This window comes from Microcaecilia unicolor, chromosome 6, assembly GCF_901765095.1.
Source record: "Microcaecilia unicolor chromosome 6, aMicUni1.1, whole genome shotgun sequence".
NCBI lineage: Eukaryota > Metazoa > Chordata > Amphibia > Gymnophiona > Siphonopidae > Microcaecilia > Microcaecilia unicolor.
The window spans coordinates 183,548,244-183,570,100 of record NC_044036.1 but is presented as its reverse complement, the minus strand read 5'-3'; the positions used below and the strand labels follow the sequence as shown (position 1 = coordinate 183,570,100).

General features: G+C 43.3%; 1 protein-coding gene across 1 annotated transcript in view; it reads left to right on the top strand.

Annotated features, from left to right (window-relative positions):
• UBA7 (ubiquitin like modifier activating enzyme 7) overlaps positions 1 to 21,857 on the top strand; it is a 411,248-nt gene that overhangs the window by 222,273 nt on the left and 167,118 nt on the right. Inside the window, 1 exon segment of the mRNA XM_030206492.1 lies at positions 14,203 to 14,277. Coding sequence (XP_030062352.1) covers positions 14,203 to 14,277 — 75 coding nt within the window.

The window sequence follows — 21,857 nt, the reverse complement described above, 5'->3', positions numbered from 1 at the left end:
GCTACAAGTGCCTGGCATGATCCCAAAACAGTACAAAACACTTCATGCTGCTTATCCTAGAAATAAGCAGTGGATTTTCCCCAAGTCCATTTTAATAGTGGGTTAATGTAACACCAGGGCACGCTAGGGAGGTACTACTTAACATTTCTAAAGCGCTACTAGGGTTACGCAGCGCTGTACAATTTAACATAGAAGGACAGTCCCTGCTCAAGGAGCTTACAATCTAAAGACAGGTGTACAATCTAAAGACAAGTGTAGAGTCCGTCTGATAGGGAATACTATATTTCACGAAAGATGAAATCAAGGACAGCTTTATGGAGCAGCTGGCACAGGAGCCGACGAGAGAAGGAAAAATTCTAGACTTAGTCATTTGTGGAGTTCATGATCTGGTAAGGGAGGTTGCGGTCCGGGGGCCGCTTGACAACAGTGATCATAACATGATCGGCTTTGAAATTTGCTTTCAAAGAGGTAAACATAGGAAGTCAAATATGTTAGCGTTTAACTTTAAAAAAGGAAGCTATGATAAAATGAGAAGAACTGTAAAAAAAAAAAAAAAACAACTTAGAGGACCGACTGAGAGGGTAAGAAATCTACAACAGGTGTGGATGCTGTTCAAAACTACCGTCCTGGAGGCCCAGGCCAAACATATTCCACGTATCAGAAAATGAGGACGGAAGACAAAACGACAGCCGGCATGGTTAAAAAGTGAGGTAAAGGAGGCTATTGGAGCTAAAAAGGAATCCTTCAGAAAATGGAAGAAGGAACCGACTGAAGAAAATAAGAAACGGCATAAGGCATGTCAAGTCAGATGCAAAGCGCTGATAAGAAAGGCAAAGAGGGAATTTGAAAGAAAGATAGCGTTAGAGGTGAAAACTGATAGTAAAAAGTTTTTTAGATACATTAAAAGCAGGAAACCAGCAAAAGAATCGGTTGGTCCGCTGGATGACCGGGTGTAAAAGGGGCGATCAGGGAAGACAAAGAAATAGCAGAAAAATTAAATGAGTTCTTTGCTTCGGTCTTCATCGAGGAAGATTTGGGTGGGATACCGGTGCCGGACAAGGTATTCGAGGCTGATGAGTCGGAGGAACTTAATGAAATATCTGTAAACCTGGAAGACGTAATGGAGCAGTTCGGCAAACTGAAGAGTAGCAAATCTCTTGGACCGGATGGTATTCATCCAAGGGTACTGATAGAACTAAAAAAATGAGCTGGCGGAGCTACTGTTAGAGATATGTAATTTATCTTTAAAACCAAGCGTGGTACTGGAAGGTTGGAGGGTGGCCAATGTAACGCCGATATTTAAAAAAGGTTCCAGAGGAGATCCGGGAAATTATAGACTGGTGAGTCTGACATCGGTGCTGGGCAAAATGGTAGAGACTATTATAAAGAACAAAATTACAGAGCACATTCAAAAGCATGGACTAATGGGACAAAGTCAACATGGATTTAGTAAAGGGAAGTCTTGCCTCACCAATCTACTACATTTCTTTGAAGGGGTGAACAAACATGTGGATAAAGGGGAGCCGGTTGATATTGTGTATCTGGATTTTCAGAAGGCGTTTGACAAAGTACCTCATGAAAGACTCCAGAGGAAATTGGAGAGTCATGGGATAGGAGGTAGGGTTCTATTGTGGATTAAAATTTGGTTAACAGATAGAAAACAGAGTGTAGAGTTAAATGGTCAGTATTCTCAATGGAGAAGGGTAGTTAGTGGGGTTCCCCAGGGGTCTGTGTTGGGACCGCTGCTTTTTAACATATTTATAAATGACCTAGAGATGGGAGTAACTAGTGAGGTAATTAAATTTGCTGATGACACAAAGTTTTTCGAAGTGGTTAAATAGCAGGAGGATTGTGAAAAATTACAAGAGGACCTTACGAGACTGGGAGACTTGGCATCTAGATGGCAGATGACGTTTAATGTGAGCAAGTGCAAAGTGATGCATGTGGGAAAGAGGAACCCAAACTATAACTACGTCATGCAAGGTTCCACGTTAGGAGTTACGGACCAAGAAAGGGATTTAGCTGTCATCATTTATGATACGTTGAAATCTTCTGCTCAATGTGCTGCTGCGGCTAGGAAAGCAAATAGAATGTTAGGTATTATTAGGAAAGGGATGGAAAACAAAAATGAGAATATTATTATGCCATTGTATCGCTCCATGGTGCGACCGCACCTCTAGTATTGTGTTCAATTCTGGTCACCGCACCTCAAAAAAGATATAGTGGAATTGGAAAAGGTGCAGAGAAGGGCGACAAAGATGATTCAGTGGATGGGACGACTTCCCTATGAGGAAAGGCTGAAGAGTCCGGGGCTCTTCAGCTTAGAGAAAAGGTGGCTGAGAGGAGATATGATAGAGGTCTGTAAGATAATGAGTGGAATGGAACGGGTTGATGTGGAGCGTCTGTTTACGCTTTCCAAAAATACTAAGACAAGGGGGCATGCGATGAAGCTGCAGTGTAGTAAATTCAAAACAAATTGGAGGAAGTTTTTCTTCACTCAAAACGTGGTTAGACTCTGGAATTCACTGCCGGATAAGGTGGTTGGGGCGGTTGGCTTAGCGGAGCTTAAAAAAAGGTTAGACGGCTTCCTGGAGGAAAAGGACATAGAATGTTATTGAATGGACGTAGGAATAATCCACTATTTCTGGGATGGGTTGGACGAAATGCTTGTTCTTTTGGCCGCTGTCGGAGACAAGGTGCTGGGCTCGATGGACTCCTGGTCTGTCCCAGCATGGCGATGCTTATGTCTTATGTCTTAAGTTATCCAAACCTTTTTTTAAATCCCACTAAGCTAACTGCTTTTATTACATTCACTGGCAATGAATTCCAGAGTTTAATTACATGTTGAATGAAGAAATACTTTCTCCGATTTGTTTTAAATTTACTACTTTGTAACATAGTAGCATAGTAGATGACGGCAGATAAAGGCATGTACAGTCCAACCAGTCTGCCCAACAAGATAAACTCATTGTAAGCGCTACTTTATGTGTATACCTGACCTTGATTTGTCCTTGCCATTTTCAGGGTACAGACCGTAGAAGTCTCTCCAGCACTAGCTTTACTTCCCAATTACTGGTTGTTGCCACCCAGTCTCCGCTAAGCTTCTGTGGATCAATTCCTTCTGAACAGGATTCCTAAGCTTCTGTGGATCAATTCCTTCTGAACAGGATTCCTTTATGTTTATCCCACACATTTTTGAATTCTGTTACCATTTACATCTCCACCACCTTCCGCAAGAGGGCATTCCAAGTATCCACCACCTTCCTGAGTCTGCCCCCCTTTGTAGCTTCATTGCATTCCCCCTAGTTCTGGTATTTTTGGAAAGAGTAAACAAAGTGATCCACATCTACCCATTCCACTCCACTCATTGGGGTTGGGCTTCCTGAGTGCTGCGCCAATGTGTTCTCTCCCTGGGATCTTTTCCGCACAGTTTCCCAGTGGTCCCCAATAATGCCTGGTGAATTGTTGCTGCTTCTAAACCCCAGGAGTGAATTCTGGCAAAACTCAGCTTCCCTGAACTCTCACCTACAAGATTCTTGTCTGCAGCCAAGCTAGATACAACAGCAAATATTTCTATCGTCTGTCTCGGAGCAGAGGGAGGGAGGAAGTTCAGCTCCTTCAGTTCTGCGGAGGGGGTTGAGAGGAGAGCCACAGGGTTTAGCACTAGAAGTTTGGGTTTCAGCTGAAAATACACTGCAGATTTCAGGTCAGTTTCAGCACCAAGGCTGAAACTAAAATTTGGTCAGTCTCTAGTTACAGGGTGGTGGGAAGGAAGGAGGGGGTTGGAGGGAGGGTTTTCTTGATGTTCTGGGGAGGGGAGGGGGGGGCGGGTCAGAACACTTCAGGCCAATATTCAGTGCTGGCATCTGCACTGAATATTGCTAGCACCCGCATAATTGCCAGCTTTCCCCAGACTCTGTCCCTATAATGCCCTTGTATGACCCGATACCAAAATGGCTGGTTAATGCCGATATTCAGTGACACTACCCGGTTAAGTGCTGCTGAATATTGTCATTGCATTATCTATAAAATCTTATTACTTGTTTTCAAAACCTGATCTTCCAACGAACCACTTGATCTTTCTCGTCTTCTTATCCCTTACTGTCCAAATAGGACATTGAGATCTGCTCAACAGAATCAACTCGTTCCCAGTTACCTTATAATAATTCATGAGCATATAAGAGACTCCATCTGTACAAGGCCCCCGATTACGGAATGCAGTCCCCAATTCATTAAGATTACAAACCTCTCAAGCGAATTTTAAAGCTGACCTGAAAACCTATTTATTTGCTGATGCTTATCATTAATATTACTTTTCGGTGAGCAGTTGATCTGAAGTGGCTTGACTTTTGCAGAGCTATCCTTTTGTTTTACCCTACCCACTATACTATCAAAATTGTAGTTCTGTCCCTATTACCCTTCTGTGTCATGTCTTTTAGTCAAGTTTTCTTTCTTTCTTTCTTTCTTTCTTTCTTTCTTTCTTTCTTTCTTTCTTTCTTTCTTTCTTTCTTTCTTATTAGACTATGAACCACCCTGAAAGCTTCCGTAGGGTGGGGTAGCTTGGCAATCAGTCCACAGAGTGTAATGGCCTCTCCTGCCCGTGTAAATCATTTTAAATATCAACCCCTCTGTTGGTATGTACCCATTTTTCCAGTCCTCAAATTCTAATGAGCACAGACTCCATGTCTTTGTGCTCATCCCCTGAGTCCTAGAGGTGACAGGCTCTGAACCCCCATTCCTGCAGGTGATACGGTCTCTACCTATACTTCCTTGGTGCTGGAGTTTGTTTTAGATGCTCTCAGCTTTATGTGCTCTCTACATGCCAATAACTGCTTAGTCTCCTCTGCTTCCTGTTAACAGGATTGTTCTCGTTATGTCTGGGCAGACTATGCCCTCCAGGGAACAGCAAACTCTAGCATATTCACCTCTCATATCATCAATCCTGCAGACTGGAGGAGAGAGACTTATTGCTGCCAGAAAAAAAAAAAAAACATGTATCCTGCTTGGTCTACCAGCATTGAGAAATATTAACAGCAGGCTGAACACATCCTGGCACTCTGCCCGGCCCCCACGACTCTCTCTAGTTTTCTCCCCCTCCGTCCTTTTCTATCTCTTTTTCTTGGTCTGTCCTAGTGACTTCCTGTGTCTATTTCTGTCAAATTTTGAGTCAAGAAACTACGGGATAGACAATTTACAGTATATGTGTTTTTAAAGAAATACATAAAACCAGAGCTGCAAAGTTAATGCAATTCAGGGGGAAGATTTTAGATCAGGCCTTGATTTCTGACAACTACATCATGATGCATTATGTAGCTTGCAGCATTGATTTCAGTGAGAAGAATCAGAGATTTCAAATACTTCCATTCTTTGAGGTTATGTTGAAACAGGACTGGCCAAAATGTCTTCCTCCTGGAACTGGGTAAACTGGCAGCTCTGCAAAGTAGAAAAATAAAAGAAAGTATTCAAAGTACAAAAAAGGACAATAATAGGGAAAGGCATAGATGAGGAGTCTTTGGTTCAGATACTGCTGCTGTTTTCAGTGACCTTGAGAAAGTTAGTTAACCCTTCATTGCCTCAGGTACAAACCCAGAATGTAAGACCTTCAGGGACAGGAAGATACCTACTGTACATGAATGTAACTCACTTTGAACTACTACTGAAAAAAGGTGTGAGCTAAATCCAAATAAATAAATAATTCTCAGTTCCTGGTGGTGATCAGCATTGTTTCATGAACCAAAATTCAAAGGAACTTTATTGACAGTCATTTTTATGTGGGTTTCCAAAGTATGAAGAGATGAGAGAGAGCAGGATAGTTGCCATAGATATATTTATTTATGCATTCACACCTGATTACTTTTGATTGGGAAAGTGTGTAAAGTTACTCAAAATAAAAATACTACTCTCACTCCTGTCCTACTCCACTCCACTCCACTTCAAATCCACCCAATCCCAATCATGCCCTACCAATCAACCTGCTAACATGCATATAAAAACCTCCCCAACAATTCTATTCTGCATATGAACAGCAATAGCTCTGCTAATGATCAGTCCTGCCAGGATCAATCCCTCTGTCTGTCTCTGTACCTCTCTCACATAGGAGAGTGCTGCTGAGCCCGGTACTCAGGCCAGGTTCTGCTTGGCGGCCGGACAACCCCCGGGTTTCACGTGCGCTGACCGCTGTTCCCCAGAGGTTGAGCCCCTAGGTGCAGGCAGCCTGCAGGACTTATGAGACGGAGCTGGAAGCAGGGTGGTGAACATATCAGCCAGGGAGGCAGCAGGCAAGAGATCCAGGTGCAGGCAAAATCAGTAGGCAGGCAGCAGGCAGGGGAGTAATCCAGGTACAGGCAATGTCAATAGGCAAACAACAGGCAAGAGAGTAATCCAGGCACAGGTAAAGTCAGTAGGCAGGCAGCAGGTCAAGAAGGTAATCCAGGTACAGGCAAAGTCAGTAGGCAGGCAGCAGGTCAAGAGAGTAATCCAGGTACAGGCAACGTCAGTAGGCAGGCAGCAGGCAAGAGAGTAATCCAGGTACAGACAAAGTCAGTAGGCAGGCAGCAGGTCAAGAAGGTAATCCAGGTACAGGCAAAGTTGGTAGGCAGGCAGCAGGCAAGAGAGTAATCCAGGTACAGACAAAGTCAGTAGGCAGGCAGCAGGCAAGAGAGTGATCCAGGTACAGGCAAAGTCAGCAATGAGGGACAAGTAGGTAAGAAACAAACTACTGAGCAAGTAACACCTACCAAAGTAGAAGCCGAACCATGGAGTCCAGGAAGAGCTCAGCTGATAAATAGCTGGCGTCTGACATCAGCAGGAAACAGCAGGGAGAAGGAGCACAGCCATAGGACATATTCCAGAGCATTCTTGGGCCATACATTAGATCTGATCCTCCTGCAGCAATTCTCATTGCTCTCTATTTTGCATATTTATGCCTTGCTCCTCCCCTGGACTGGCCATTTTCTGTTTCTGCTCTCCTCTCTTGCCCCACTCTCCAAGCCCATGCCAGTTCCTGTTCAAGATTATTATCACGGTCTCCTCATTTCACTTATCGAGATCCTGCTATCTTCTCCCCTCTGTTTACATTTTTACCAGATAATTTCACAGGCCTAAGTCTGGCTGATGCAGTTTACTGCTGGAACTCTGCTCTTCTTCCTTCTTGATTTCTTCTCAGTCTTCTCATACAAGCCATACTGCTCACAATCCTTGTTATCACAATGCATTATTCCTTCTTTGATGGCAGTCTCGCAGGGCTGAGCATAAGTGGCATAAACTTCATACTCCTGAACCTCTGAAGACTTATAAGGCATCCTGTCGGGCACATGTCAAACTCGCCAAGAATCATCTCATGCTAAGTTACTTACTAATTCAAATAATTCATCCAAGTCTTCATTCTCTTTTCTGTGGTCTCACCACTCTCGGGCTCTCTGCATCATCCATAACATTGCCCAATGTTGATTCATTAGCTACCTTTTTTTCAAATAAGGTCTCTACACTTTTGGCCTCATTCCCTTCCCATTCTTCATCCGTTCCCCCATTGCCATCCAGTGAATCATCTCCTCCTGTTAATTTGACCAGTTCTTCTTCTTGGTCCTCTTTTTCAATACCATCCCCTTACCCAGTTATCTGTTGTTCTGTCCTCTGTGTGTCTTACCACTTCACCTTTAGACCCTTTCCCTTCCTCATGGACAAAAATTTCTAGACATGGTCTTCTTCCGTTAATCCTGCACTTGGTCACCCTGAGTCTCTCTTCTGGTTCTGTTCCTGCACCTTGGAAAAAAGCTATTGTCAAGCCCACTTTGGAAAAATTCTGCATCTGATCCTTCTCGTCCTGAACATTATCAGCATATTTCTAATCTCACTATCTTGTCTAAGATTACTGAGAAAGTTGTTTTTGACCAATTATTACAGTTTTCTGATCATCACTTTATTCTACATCCTCGTCAAACAGGGTTTCAGGCACCACATAGTACCCAAACCACTGTAACAGCATTAAACAGTGAACTCTATTCCTTCTTAGATATTGGTCATGTTGTTCTTCTAGTCTCTTTGGATCTCTCAGCAGCTTTCGACTTAGTGGATCACTCTCTTCTCTTGGCCCATCTCCAATCTTTGGGAATGTCTGGTACTGTCCTTAACTGGTTCTCGTCATTTCTTTCTGATGTTTTTCAGTGTCTACTCCTTCATCATCTTCTTCTATCCTAGATCACTGAGCTGTGGTGTTCCTTTTGGTTTGGTTCGGTCCCCTCTTCTTTTCAAAATTATTTTGAGTTCTTTAGCTCTTCTAATTCTAAAGCTGCAACATTACAGTTTCATATAAGCAGACAATATTCTCCTGATATATCCCATCTCTTTGACCACCCCTGATTTATCTTCTTTACAATTATGTCTTCACTCACTTGCAGATTGGTTAGTTCTGCATAAGATGGTTCTCAATCCATCAGAAACAAAAGCATGTTGGATTTTGGGTTTTATTTCTCTTCCGTCTATTCCACTTAATTTCTTTAATATTCAAATTGTCCCCATAACATCTTTTCAGTATCTAGGAGTCATTCGATCAATTAAGCAATTAACATAGTAACATAACATAGTAGATGACGGCAGAAAAAGACCTGCATGGTCCATCCAGTCTGCCCAAGAAGATAAATTCAAATGTGCTACTTTTTTTTATTTGTACTGTCCTCTTCAGTGCACAGACCGTATAAGTCTGGCCAGCACTATCCCCGCCTCCCAACCACCAGCTCTGGCACAGACCGTATAAGTCTGCCCAGCACTATCCCTGCCACCCACCACCGGCTCTGGCACAGACCGTATAAGTCTGCCCAGCACTATCCCTGCCGCCCAACCACCAGCCCCGGCACAGACCGTATAAGTCTGCCCAGTACTAGTCCCGCCTCCCAACCACCAGCCCCAGCACAGACCGTATATGTCTGCCCACACTAGCCCCGCCTCCCAACCACCAGCTCTGCCACCCATTCTAGGCTAAGCTCCTGAGGATCCCTTTCTTCTGCACAGGATTCCTTTATGTTTATCCCACGCATGTTTGAATTCCGTTACCGTTTTCATCTCCACCACCCCCCGCAGGAGGGCATTCCAAGCATCCACCACCCTCTCCGTGAAAAAATACTTCCTAACATTCTTCTTGAGTCTGCCCCCCTTCAATCTCATTTCATGCCCTCTCGTTCTACCGCCTTCCCATCTCCGGAAAAGGTTCGTTTGCGGATTAATACCTTTCAAATATTTGAACGTCTGTATCATATCACCCCTGTTCCCACTTTCCTCCAGGGTATACATGTTCAGGTCCGCAAGTCTCTCCTCATACGTCTTGTAACGCAAATCCCATACCATCCTCGTAGCTTTTCTTTGCACCGCTTCAATTCTTTTTACATCCTTAGCAAGATACGGCCTCCAAAACTGAACACAGTACTCCAGGTGGGGCCTCACCAACGACTTGTACAGGGGCATCAACACCTCTTTTCTTCTGCTGGTCACACCTCTCTCTATACAGCCTAGTAACCTTCTAGCTACGGCCACCGCCTTGTCATACTGTTTCATCGCCTTCAGATCCTCAGATACTATCACCCCAAGATCCCTCTCCCCATCCGTACCTAGCAGACTCTCACCGCCTAACACTCCCTAAGTGCATCACTTTGCATTTCTTCGCATTGGATTGAATTCCTTGATTTCTCTGCTCTCCATACTCTCATTCATGCCTTAGTCGTCACCCGTATTGATTATTGTAACTGTTTACTGTGGTATTTCTGGTTATCTTCTTCGCCACTTACAAACACTGCACAACTCTGCTGTTCGCTTTCTATGCAATGCTAAATGCTGGGACCATGTCACTCCACTTCTCCTATCAGTTAAACTGGCTGCCTATTCATTTCAGATGTTGGTTTAAAGTTCTCTGTTTAACACATATGGCTTTACGCTTGGTTAAACCATCATACCGCTCATCTGTCACTATTCCTTATACCCCTTCACATTCAGTCTGATCCCTGGATGCTCACCGGTTGGTCCTTCCATCATCTAAAAATGCTCACTATGAATCTACTCATGCTTCTGCATTTACTTCCTATCCCCTTCCGTCTGAAACAGCTTTCCCCCCTATTTAAGGTCAGAATTGTCATTTCCTACATTTAAGGACCCTTCTCAAGGCATATTATTTTGAAGAAGCATTCAGTTCCAATTAATTTTGGACCTTTTGTAGCTTGATGTATCTGCTTCACCCCAGTAGTCAGAGTGTGGATTGGTAGCTGAGGTTCTTGCGTGAGTGTTTTTAATCTGTCCTATTTTAATTGACATTCTTTTAAACATATTTTATATTAATTTGTATTGTGAGCCACCATGGCCTGGTCTCAGATGTGGCAGGCTACCAAATTTATAATAAACATAAATATAGAAAGGGCAAAGGCAAAAGACAGAAGGATGCATGAGCGCACAGTGATAGGAATGGCCAGCAAGTAAAGAGGTAATAATGCCTCTCTATAAGTCTCTGGTGAGATATCATTTAGAGTACTGTGTACAGTTCTAGAGACTATAGCTTCAAAAAGATACAAACAGAATGAAGTTGATCCAGAGGGCAGCTACTAAAATGGTCATTGGTCTTCATCATAAAGCATATGAAGTCAGACTTAAAGATCTCAATATGTGTTCTTGGAAGTAAGGCAGGAGAGGTGAGATATGATAAGAGAAATTTAAATAATTCTATGGTAGGAATACAAAGGAGGCAAGTCTCTTTCAATTGAAAAGAAACTCTGGAATGAGGAGACATAGAATGAAGGTGAAAGGGGATAGACTTAGGGGTAATCTAAGGAAGTTTTTATTTACACAAAGACTTGTATATGTACAGAATAGCCTCCCAGAGGAAGTGGTGGAGATGAGGGCTGTATGTGAATTCAAGAAAGCATGAGACAAGGACCTCTATGTAAAAGGAAGGGATAGTATACTAGATGGGCCTTATGTTCTTTTATCTCCTGTCATTTTCTGTTTTTCTGTTTCTTTGTTTCTCATTCTTTTCTTATCTCTTTCTCTTCCTGTTATCTCATTCTCTCCATCTCTTTTCTCTCTCCCCTTATTTGTTTCTCTCTTCTCTCCCAGCCATCTTTCTCTTTCTAACCCTCTCCTACTCCTCATCCCTTCTTTCTGTCTCCTTTTGCCTTCTTCCTCTACCTCTTCCCATTTCTCTTTTTTGCTGTCCATCTTCTCTCTGTGTCTTTCCCTTTCTCTTCCCCAGGTCCTTTCCTTTTTTTTCTTTGAAGTCAAATAGAAACATAGAAGATTTCAGCTGAAAAGGATCACTCAGTCCATCCAATCTGCTTATTTCTGTCTACCATCAGAGATTGTATTACACTCTCCCACGGGTACTTCAATTCTCTCATTGCTTTGATTCTTGGAAGTGTCCATCATACTCTCAATGAAAAAGTATTTTCACACATTCCTTTTGTGCTTCCCTCCCCTCTACTTCATATGATGAATTCTTGTTCTTGAGATTTTCATTGTATGGAAATGTTTCCTTCTGGTTCCTTATTGAAGCCCACATAATTTGAATATTTGCATCATATCTCCCCTTTCCATCTTTTTTCTATAGAGTAGATCTTTCAGTCCTTCATTGTCTCAATGTATGGTTTATTGTACAAGCTGTTCAACTTTTTGTGGCCTTTCTTTGAATGTCCTTCTGTAGGACACAATCATTGAAGCTCCTAGGAGATAAATATAAATTCCATGAGAAATATAAGCATGAAATAGCCAAATATAGGTTCAGATATGACCAGCAAAAGTCATCTTCCTTGTCCTTATTGAATATTGTGTCAAAGAACCCAAAGAGGGGCATAATCGAACGGGGCGCCCAAGTTTTCCTGAGGGCGTCCTTGCAGGATGTCCCCGCGAAGGGGCGAGGAAACCTGTATTATCGATACAAGATAGGCGTCCATCTTTAGTTTCGATAATACGGTCGGGGACGCCCAAATCTCAACATTTAGGTTGACCTTAGAGATGGTCATCTGCGATTTTCGCTGATAATGGAAACCGAGGATGCCCATCTCAGAAACTACCAAATCCAAGCCATTTGGTCATGGGAGGAGCCAGCATTCATAGTGCACTGGTCCCCCTGATATGCCAGGACACCAACCGGGCACCCTAGGGGGCACTGCAGTGGACTTCAGAAAAAGCTCCCAGGTGCATAGCTTCCTTACCTTGTGTGCTGAGCCCCCCAAACTCCACTACCCACAGCTGTACACCACTATCATAGCCCTTAGGGATGAAGGGGGGCACTTAGATGTGGGTACAGTGGGTTTGCTGTGGGTTTTGGAGGGCTGACATTTACCACCACAAGTTTAACAGGTGGGGGGGGGGGGGGGATGGGCCTGGGTCTGCCTGCCTGAAGTGCACTGCAGTACCCACTAAAACTGCTCCAGGGACCTGCAAACTGCTCATGGAGCTGGGTATGATATTTGAGGCTGGAAAAAAATATTTTACCAGTTTATTTTAGGGTGGGAGGGGGTTAGTGACCACTGGGGGAGTAGGAGGAGGTCATCCCCAATTCCCTCCGGAGGTCATCTGGTCATTTAGGGCACATTTTTGTGGCTTGGTCGTATTATAAAGGGACATAAGTACATGGACTTAAGTTCATAGGAAACACTGATTTAAGGTCTCTTTTTTTTTTATGTGATGATACAATTAATTTTGTATGTGAATCAATGTTTGTTCTTAAGGGGATATGTGATTGCATGAGTGGGGAAGTGAAAGGTTTGGATGAGTGAGTTCCAGAATCAGCATAGGTGATTGTTGTTAGATATATGATTACATTCAATAAAAGGAATGAAATATTAAGGAAGTATGTGTTTGTCAAAATAAGTACGGGATTTGTACTCCTTGTCATAAGAGATTTACCCCTGTAGGAGTTTATATGTTGTAATAACTGTATCTTGGTAGCAGACCTTCAGGGGGTGGTAGGCTCCCTTCAGCAGTCCACAAACAAAGTCCTTCCAGACAACACAGCTCTTAGTTCCAAACAGTTTATTGCCCCTCCTCCACAAATCTCAGTTCAAGGGGGTTAAAGTCCCATTCAGTTTCCAAAACAAAGCAACAAGAAAAAAACTTCCCTTTAAATCCAAGTTCTCCCCCCAGTTCAACAGCCTGGGTTACAGTTTTAAAAGTCTTTACGCTTGGGTGGTTGCAGAATGGCAGTACCACCGCCCACAACACAGCTAATTGACTCCTGTGACCACCCACTGCCTTCAGTCCCTGCAACTCTGCCCCAAAGTACAATTACAGTCCATGTCAACCAGCTCCTCCAAACCTGGTGTGCTGGTCCCTCCAGACTCTCCTTCCTCCAAGCACTCCATTAACTCTGCTTCTCTGCTAGGCTGTTGGTTGGAGACCTCTTCCCCCTCCCAGGTGGAAGGAATCTTGTACTGATTTCTAACCCAAGGGAATTGAGCTTTGTCATCCCTGCTCCCCCTTCTGGCCCTCGTCTGCCATAGCAGCTGCTCTTTCCAGTCCTTTCCCCCCTCTCTCCCACGTGGGGGCCATACCGGGTTTTGGGACCTTCCCCCCCCCTCCCCCCCCCGATCCCTTCTCTCAGGGCCTTGTGGGGAATGTAGTCTGGCCCCCATACCTCCTCCTGACCTGCTTAGACCCTCCAACCTCCTTACAATGTAAAAAAAAAAGGACCAAGTAAAGTCGGCCAAGTGTTTGTCAGGGACGCCCTTCTTTTTTCCATTATCAGCCGAGGACACCCATGTGTTAAGCACGCCCCAGTCCCGCCTTCGCTATGCTTCTGACACGTCCCTGGGAACTTTGGTCGTCCCCACGACGGAAAGTGGTTGAGGGCGCCCAAAATCGGCTTTTGATTATGCCAATTTGAGCGACCCTGGGAGAAGGACGCCCATCTCCCGATTTGTGTTGAAAGCTGGGCGCCCTTCTGTTTCGAAAATAATCCTGAGAATCATTCAGATTCATAAACATCTGTTAACTGATTCTGGTCTTGTACACCAAGCTTCTGGTTACTGTCAGAAAATAATTTTCTTGGATGCTAGGCAGTTGCTTATGGAACTTATTGTATAGGTTGATGTTCAACAGATATGATCAAATTGGCATAATTTATCTGCATATGACCAGACGAGACAGACTCACTATGTGCAGACATAGAACCCATATCCGATAACCCTTGCTTCAAATACTGACTAATTCTTTTTCTGTTCTTTGCAGATGACCAACTCAGGAGTTCCCTTTTGGTATGGAGACAAGAGATGTCCTCATCCTTTACAGTTTGACAGCTCTAATGTGAGTGCAAGCTAGTACTCTTAATTACAAAAAATCTGGCTCCTGATTGGCTGAGAATAATAATTTGATCTAATCTAATCTGGAGCTTGAATACCACACAGTTCCCAGCAGGAGGTTTGAGGCATTTTACAGAGTGGGTTAGTACAAGGTTAAGGAGGCGAAGGAGCAGGAAGGAGGAAGGGTATTTATTAAAGAGGGAATTGGTAGATGGAGGGTCAGAGTGATTAATGTTTATCAAATAATAGTGTCTTTAAGTTTTTGTGTAGTTGTTGGTAGTTCAGTTCTAGGCAAGAGGAAGGATCACTCAGAGGAAGAAGTTTAAAGTCGAGTCAAGTGCTGAGGATACTGAAGGGGTCAAGACTGGGATGCCTCAAGGTGAAGCAGGGCTGAGTAAGAGGGTCCTGGAGACTTTTATGTTCTTCCGGCTCCCAGTTGTGGATGTTTCAGGGAATCCCAGAGTCAAGTCCAGTCACTCACGAAGACCCAGCTATGGTGGTCTTCAGAGACCGAAGAAGAAAGAATATTAGCCTGCCACTGAGGAGAGAGGTTCATGTGACGGAAAAGGGATTTAATGCACTTATGCACAGGAAGGTGCTGTGTTTCAGAGGTGACAGCCCTTTCCAGATGGAAGAACGGCAGCAACCTTTGGAGAGAAGGCTGTGGTACAACCCATGGATGTATTCCAAGTCCAGCTGCCTCCTATTGGAGTTGATGTCCCTGTGATGGGAATTTGGACAGTTGAGGGTCATTGATGTGATGGGACCCAATGGGTGCTATGTTTCTTTTGCCTGTTTCGTGATAGTGCTAGAGGCATCACCTGTCCAAGGTAACATTTTAGTTGTGGCCTAGGGGCCAGGGTCACATTGAATCCTGATGGTAGAGGGGGTCCTCGGTGCCTTATGGGATGGTAGCCCTCAGCTGTTAGGGGTGGTGACCTTAGTTGTGATCAAGAAGGTTTGATTGATAGGAGACGCCATCACATGACAAGGCTGAAGCCGTCTACACCCAAGGAGGTTTAACTGCTTCCCTATGCAGCCATCGCCATCTTGATAAACTCAAAATACATTACTTTGTATGGTGGCAAGCTCCTCCTACTGGGTTCAGGACAGATCATGGGCCAAGCGTGCTCCTGCTGTCTCCTGTCAATTAAACCTGCTTGATTGTGGCAAGTACTCAATGTATGGGGTTTGAGCTAAGATGGGGGGGGGGGGGGGAGTGGCATAGTGATTGGTTTCTCTAAAAACAGTCCCTCACTGGTGTTGAAGTTGAGCCACCTTATGGCATGTGGCACTAACTGATGGGCAGGTCTTAGGCAGGGAGGTGGTTAAAAATGCCCTGGGGCAGAACAGTTCAGAGATGTCTCCAGTACAGAAGTTTTGAGGAGGGAGGCCCTGAGGCAAGAGGTCTCTTGGAGAGAGGCTCTGAGTACAGGAATCCTCCCAGGGTGTTAGTTGGGCTGCAGTACTTGTGGGGAGTCCCAGGGAAGCAAGGAGTGTCCCTAACTCAGAGGTTTGCACCCTATCTTAAGCAGTAGGTGTCCAGGGATTGCATGAGAAGAAATAGAAGGTAAAAGATTACCTTTATTTATTTGCAAAAACCCTGTTCCTGAGTGTCCCAGCTGGAACCCAGCCTGGATTTATGTGTGAGTAATTTGAACTCTGCTGAAGAAGCCTGGCCATACAGAACTGTTAAGAGATGTGGAGATAATTATCAGTATGGTTGTTGCCCACGTTTGAGCCTGAGTCTATGAGGGCTTCATGCCTGTCTATCAGCCAAGATGCTGCAACCTCACAATGTTTTTTTTCCCATGATTTTTTTTTTCTGAACTGTCCAGTCTGTTGATTTCAGGCAGATTTATGACATGGGTTTTGTGTCAGGATCTATGACACATTACAGGCCTTGGTTTTGCCTTCAGGCATATTCATTTTTAAACCATTTGTGAATGGTTACCAGTTTTTGTTCTATGCCTTAGCAAAGAAATAAAACTATGGTCAATTTCAATTCCAGTTTCAGAAATTCAGTATTCAGAAATACAAATTCAAATCTAAATCCCAAATTTGAATTCAGTTGCCTCAATGAAATTTTGAGATTTAGAGAAACAAAAAGGCTATGTGAAAGATTATTATATGTTAGTCACTGCCTGTATGTCAGAAAGGGAAACTTTGATTTTACACCACATACATCTGGTACAAGTTACCTTCCATACTATACTGCATACACTTATTACATTCCTATATTGGTACCAACCCATGTACACTATTTTTTACACTATGATTTTTATTTATTTTGACATTAATGCACTGAAAAATGACTTACACATCCCCTGGGCCCTGGGGAATTTTGCCCCCTTCTCTCCCCCCCCCCCCCCCCCCCTTGGCAGTCCTGTAATCCTAAATGTGCTACATTTTCTTACTTCCTATTCTTGGCCATTGCATCTTTTTTGTTTTATTAAAATAAAATATGTTGTTCTGCATCATTCCTATTATTGCCAGCAAACTATGTAGGGTTGTAACTTAAATTAGTGCATATACACTTAGCATATGGAGGTTCCTGTTATAGGCACCTGCTTATTATTGCCTTGCTATGATGCTACAAAGCTATCCATTGACAAAGCTAAGTATGTTTAGCTTTATATTAGACAAACCATTACACATATTGGGCCAGATTCTGTATAAAGTGCCTAAAAAATCCACGCAGTGTATTCTATAAGCGGTGCCTAGATTTAGGCACGGTATAAAGAATACACTTAGTTAATATCCCAGCCCCTAAAACTACTCACCTCCATTTACACCACCAAAAATGTGACCTAAATCCCTGCACGTAGGTTTGCACGCACTGGGGCATATGCTATAACTACATGTAAATTTGGGAATGCCCATTTTTCCACCCATAGCTACGCCTCTTTTGAACTGTACACATTATAATTTAGGTGCAATTCATTACAAATTACGCTTAGCGAGTTGTACGCATAAATTCCAATTATTGCCTATTAGTGCTCATTATTGCTTGTTAGGTGTTGTCATCAATGCTGATTAGCTTAAGCCAGTTAAGTTACGCATGTTGCTATAGAATACGCCTGGATTTTGGCGTGGATCTCTAGGTGCGCTATATAGAATCCGACAGATGTTTGTATTGTTGCTTTTACATATGCACCATTGCATTATGATTTATTATCCATTTTTTGCATTATATTAATATGTACCAATTATATTGATGTGTACCATACATGTTATGCTAACAACCACACCCATGCATGGATTCACGTGCTGCAAATTCCAGAACTGCTAACCATATACAGTAAAAAAAAAAAAAAAAATCAAAAATAGAAAAGCAAAACTTCCACTAAAAAACATGAGTCAAGGAGTGGAAGACACCATGAAGTATTTGCCAGGACGGCCAATGGCTCAGTTTATTCTTCCAAGAAAATGTAAAATGCTCAGAAAACAAACAGTTTATTCTCCAGATTCAACATACAGGAGGATGCTGTGACAAATGAGACCCAATACGGGGCATGTTTCAGCACAAAGGCCTTCGTCAGTGCCACAACTGACGGTGAGCCCTTGGGTCGCAGCCGGGTTGACGCTGCCTAGCCAATCCGAGGGCTGGCTAGGCCCCAACTGGTAGTGGGCGAATCACCTGGGCAAGGCTGGAGTTAGTAGACAGGGGTTGTGCTGGAACTGGAATCATAACCGGAAGCAGAGAAAGGGCTTGGAACTGAAGCTTATGCTGAGAGCTGGAACCATGGCTGAAAGCTGAAGTAGTGCTAGAATCTGTAACCAAGGCTAGAAGCTGAAAGACAGGACTGGAGCTTGGAAGCAGCAGTAGGACTCGGCTGGAGCAGGACCAGCAATAGCGCACAGGCAGGAACTGAAGACAAAATGGAACAAGGCTGCAACACACACTAGTCAGCTCTAGGAGACCCTTTGCAAAGACACTGGCTGGGAGGCAGGAACTTCCTTTAAATATTACCAGATAGGAAGTGATGACACCAGCCAACACCTTCTTGCAGAGCTACAAAGGAAGTGCTGGCTTTCCAGGAAGTAAACAAGTCCTTTTTGGCACGGAATGCTGCTGGAGACCACAGAGAACAGGTGAAGAACGTGACAGTCTGGGATCCTCACAAATAAATATAATAAAATACAAAATTACACATAGATATTTTATTTGTATTTATATATTAGGATTTATTTATCGCCTTTTTGAAGGAATTCACTGAAGGCGGTGTACAGTAAGAATAGCTCAAACATGAGCAATAGGCAATTACAGCAGTAAAAATATTCAAGTAACAATACAAAATATGGCATGGTATACTACTTGCAATGACAACACAATACGTAATAGAACATTATAATTGGTAGTGAAGGGTAAGGCAAAGTTGTAACATATATAGATGAGTAAGAAAGTAGGAAGAATTTGAAAGTAAGGTGACTGATTTGAAGAAAGTTGCACATGAGGTCAGAGAGATGGTTAAATATTATCTCAGTTAGGCTAGGAGTGGATAAACATGTCCCACTGCAGTATGTGCAGCCTTGAGTCAATCCAAGTTAGTTACTTCTTCTTCCATTAAAGGCTTGGTTGAAGAGCCAAGCTTTCACCTGCTTCCTGAAATAGAGATAGTCTTGTGTTAAGCTGAGCCTTTCGGGCAATGCATTCCAGAGTATGGGGGCTACTCCGGAGAATGCTCGCTTGCGGGTATCACATTGTGTAATGTCTTTTGGAGAGGATGTAGTTAGTGAAAGTCCTTGGGAGGACCTTAGTGTCCTTGGCGGTGTGTGGAGGATCATCCTATTCTTCAGATACTCGGGGCCTTCCTTTTAGGGCCTTGAAGATCAGACAGAGAGTTTTAAATTTAGCCCTGTATTGTACTGGTAGCCAATGAAGGTTTTGCAAAAATGGTGTGATGTGGTCACGTCGCTTGCAACCTTCTATGAGTCTTGCTGCAACATTCTGAATCAACTGGAGCTGGTGCAGGCCCTTTGTAGTCAGACCATTGTATAGTGCATTGCAGTAATCCAGTCTTGATGTTATCATCAATATATATATATATATATATATATATATATATATATATATATATATATATATATATAGATAGATAGATAGATAGATAGATAGATAGATAGATAGATAGAGAGAGAGAGAGACAATATATACTATACCTAATTAAACAAATAGGATGTGATAATAAAAACCTATAAAACTAATGTAAAGCTAATAAATACATAGAGAGTGAATGACATGCAAAGGTATCTAGAAAAATTTAATATCATTATGATATCAAAATAAGTGAAAAAATATATAACATGAATTAGTGAGTGAAAAAGGGCCGGTGATAGTCCCAGAAGAGGGAGCGGTAAGCTCGCTTTGAGCTTACCGCCGCTCTGTAAAAGGCCCCCCTAAGTTTTTGTACCTGGGGCAATGGAGAGTTAAGTGACTTGCCCAAGGTCACAAGGAGCTGCAGTGGGAATTGAACCTAGGTTGCCAGGATCAAAGCCTTCTGCACTAACTGTTAGGTCACTCCTCCACATTTAAATTAAATACCTTTTTAACAAGCTTGTTACATTTATTTGTGAGAAGATGGAGAAAAGGAGTTTTGTGTTGTACATTTTCAATGATTTCCGCTATAAAAATTTGAATAGTTATAGCATTTTAAAATGTAGATTCATTTTACATTTGTAAATGTTTTGTCTTTTAATCACCTCCATGATAGGCTTTCATGTGGGAAACCAGCAGGAAAGGGTGGGACTGGGAAATAGAAAAGTGAAACCCTACCGGAGAGAACAAGGTGACAAGCCACCAGTGCCCACTGCTTCCCCTCCCTACCTCTTCTGCAACCCCAAAGAGGTCAGACAAGTCAGGGAGTGGTACCTGCAAATATCCAGTCGGCTCTCTCTTCGCTCAGTGGTGGGCTGATTGCTTAGCTTGCTGTAGCAAAAAAAATAATACACTCCCGACCCAGTACTGCTGCAGAGTACAGAGCAGACACAGTGAAGACTGAGAGGTAGCTGACTACTAGTTAGTAGCAGTGACTAACGCTACCGTTGGGCAAGCAGCAATACTACTACTTGGCTGCATGTTGAAGTCTCTGTAAAATTCGTTCAGTTCCACGTGGCGGTCCCCACACACCACTGGTCAGGTGACCTTTGATGCTGCTGACCTCTGTGTGTGTGTGTGTCAGACAGTGCGAACCTACATGAAGTTCCCAGGAGGCTTTCCCTCCAGACTGATTGCAGAATTGCAAAGCAGTGCCAGCCCATCTGTACCAAGGAGCTGCACCAGGTCCTGCAGCCCTGGCAGCTGGAGATAAGTGAGCAACACTAATGGAGGGGTTATGGGAACTTGGTCGGGCTGCAGGCAAAGAATTTTGCTGAACACGAGTGAACTTCAGTGCATAATTACCGCTTCCTTCGAGTCCTCCATGCTTCAACCAGCGCAGCCACACTAGTCTGTTGCTAAATTCAGAGGAGGCAGAAGTGGGTAGTTGAGAGGCTGATGGTATGATGGTACACTTCCTCGGCCAATCATACTCGGGGGGGGGGGGGGGGGGGGGTTCCAAGTGATGTCAGAGATTGATTTGCATCTGATTGGGCCCAGACTTTCGGTCCCAACTCAGCTGTTTCTGGGACTGTAAGTTCAGTTCCAATCAGCTGCAAGCTGGGTCTGACATCATCTGTAGAGGGGGAGAAGCAGAGATATGGAAAATACTGTTTTTTTTTAATACTTTCTAAATTTGTACTTCGTTAGTAAGTACAAAAGTACAGCTTAATTGTATCTAGTTCCAAGTAAAAAATATGGCAAAAAACATGTAACTTGTTACATGTAAAAGTCCTGCCAGTTGTACTTAAGTACTGTAACAAAGTACAAGTATTTCATAAGAACATAAGTATAGCCATACCGGGTCAGACCAATTGTCCATCTAGCCCAGTATCCTGCTTCCAACAGTGGACAATCCAGGTCACAAGTACTTGGCAGAAACCCAATTAGTAGCAACATTCCATGTGACCAATCCCTGGGCAAGCAGTGGCTTCCCCCATGTCCATCTCAATAACAGGGTATGGACTTTTCCTCCAGGAGCTTGTCCAAACCTTTTTTAAACCTAGATACACTAATCGCTGTTACCACATCCTCTGGCAGTGAGTTCCAGAACTTACCATTCTTTGAGTAAAAAAATATTTTCTCCTGTTTTAAATGTATTTCCATGTAATTTCACTGAGTGTCCTCTGGTCTTTTCACTTTTTGAAAGAGTGAAAACTGGATTCATTTTTACCCGTTCTACATGACTCAGGATTTTGTAGACCTCATTCATGTCCTCCTTCAGCTGTCTCTTTTCCAGGTCGAAGAGCCCTAAACTCTTTAGCCTTTCCCCAATGGGAGGAGTTCCATCCCATTTATCATATTGGTCGCTCTTCTTTGAACCTTTTCTAATTCCTCTATATCTTTTTTGAGATACGACGACCAGAATTGAACGCAATACTCAAGATGAGAACGCACCATGGAATGATAGAGACATTATAATAATCTTGGTCTCATTTTGCATCTCCTTCCTAATAATTCCTTGCTTTTTTTGGCCCTTGCCACAC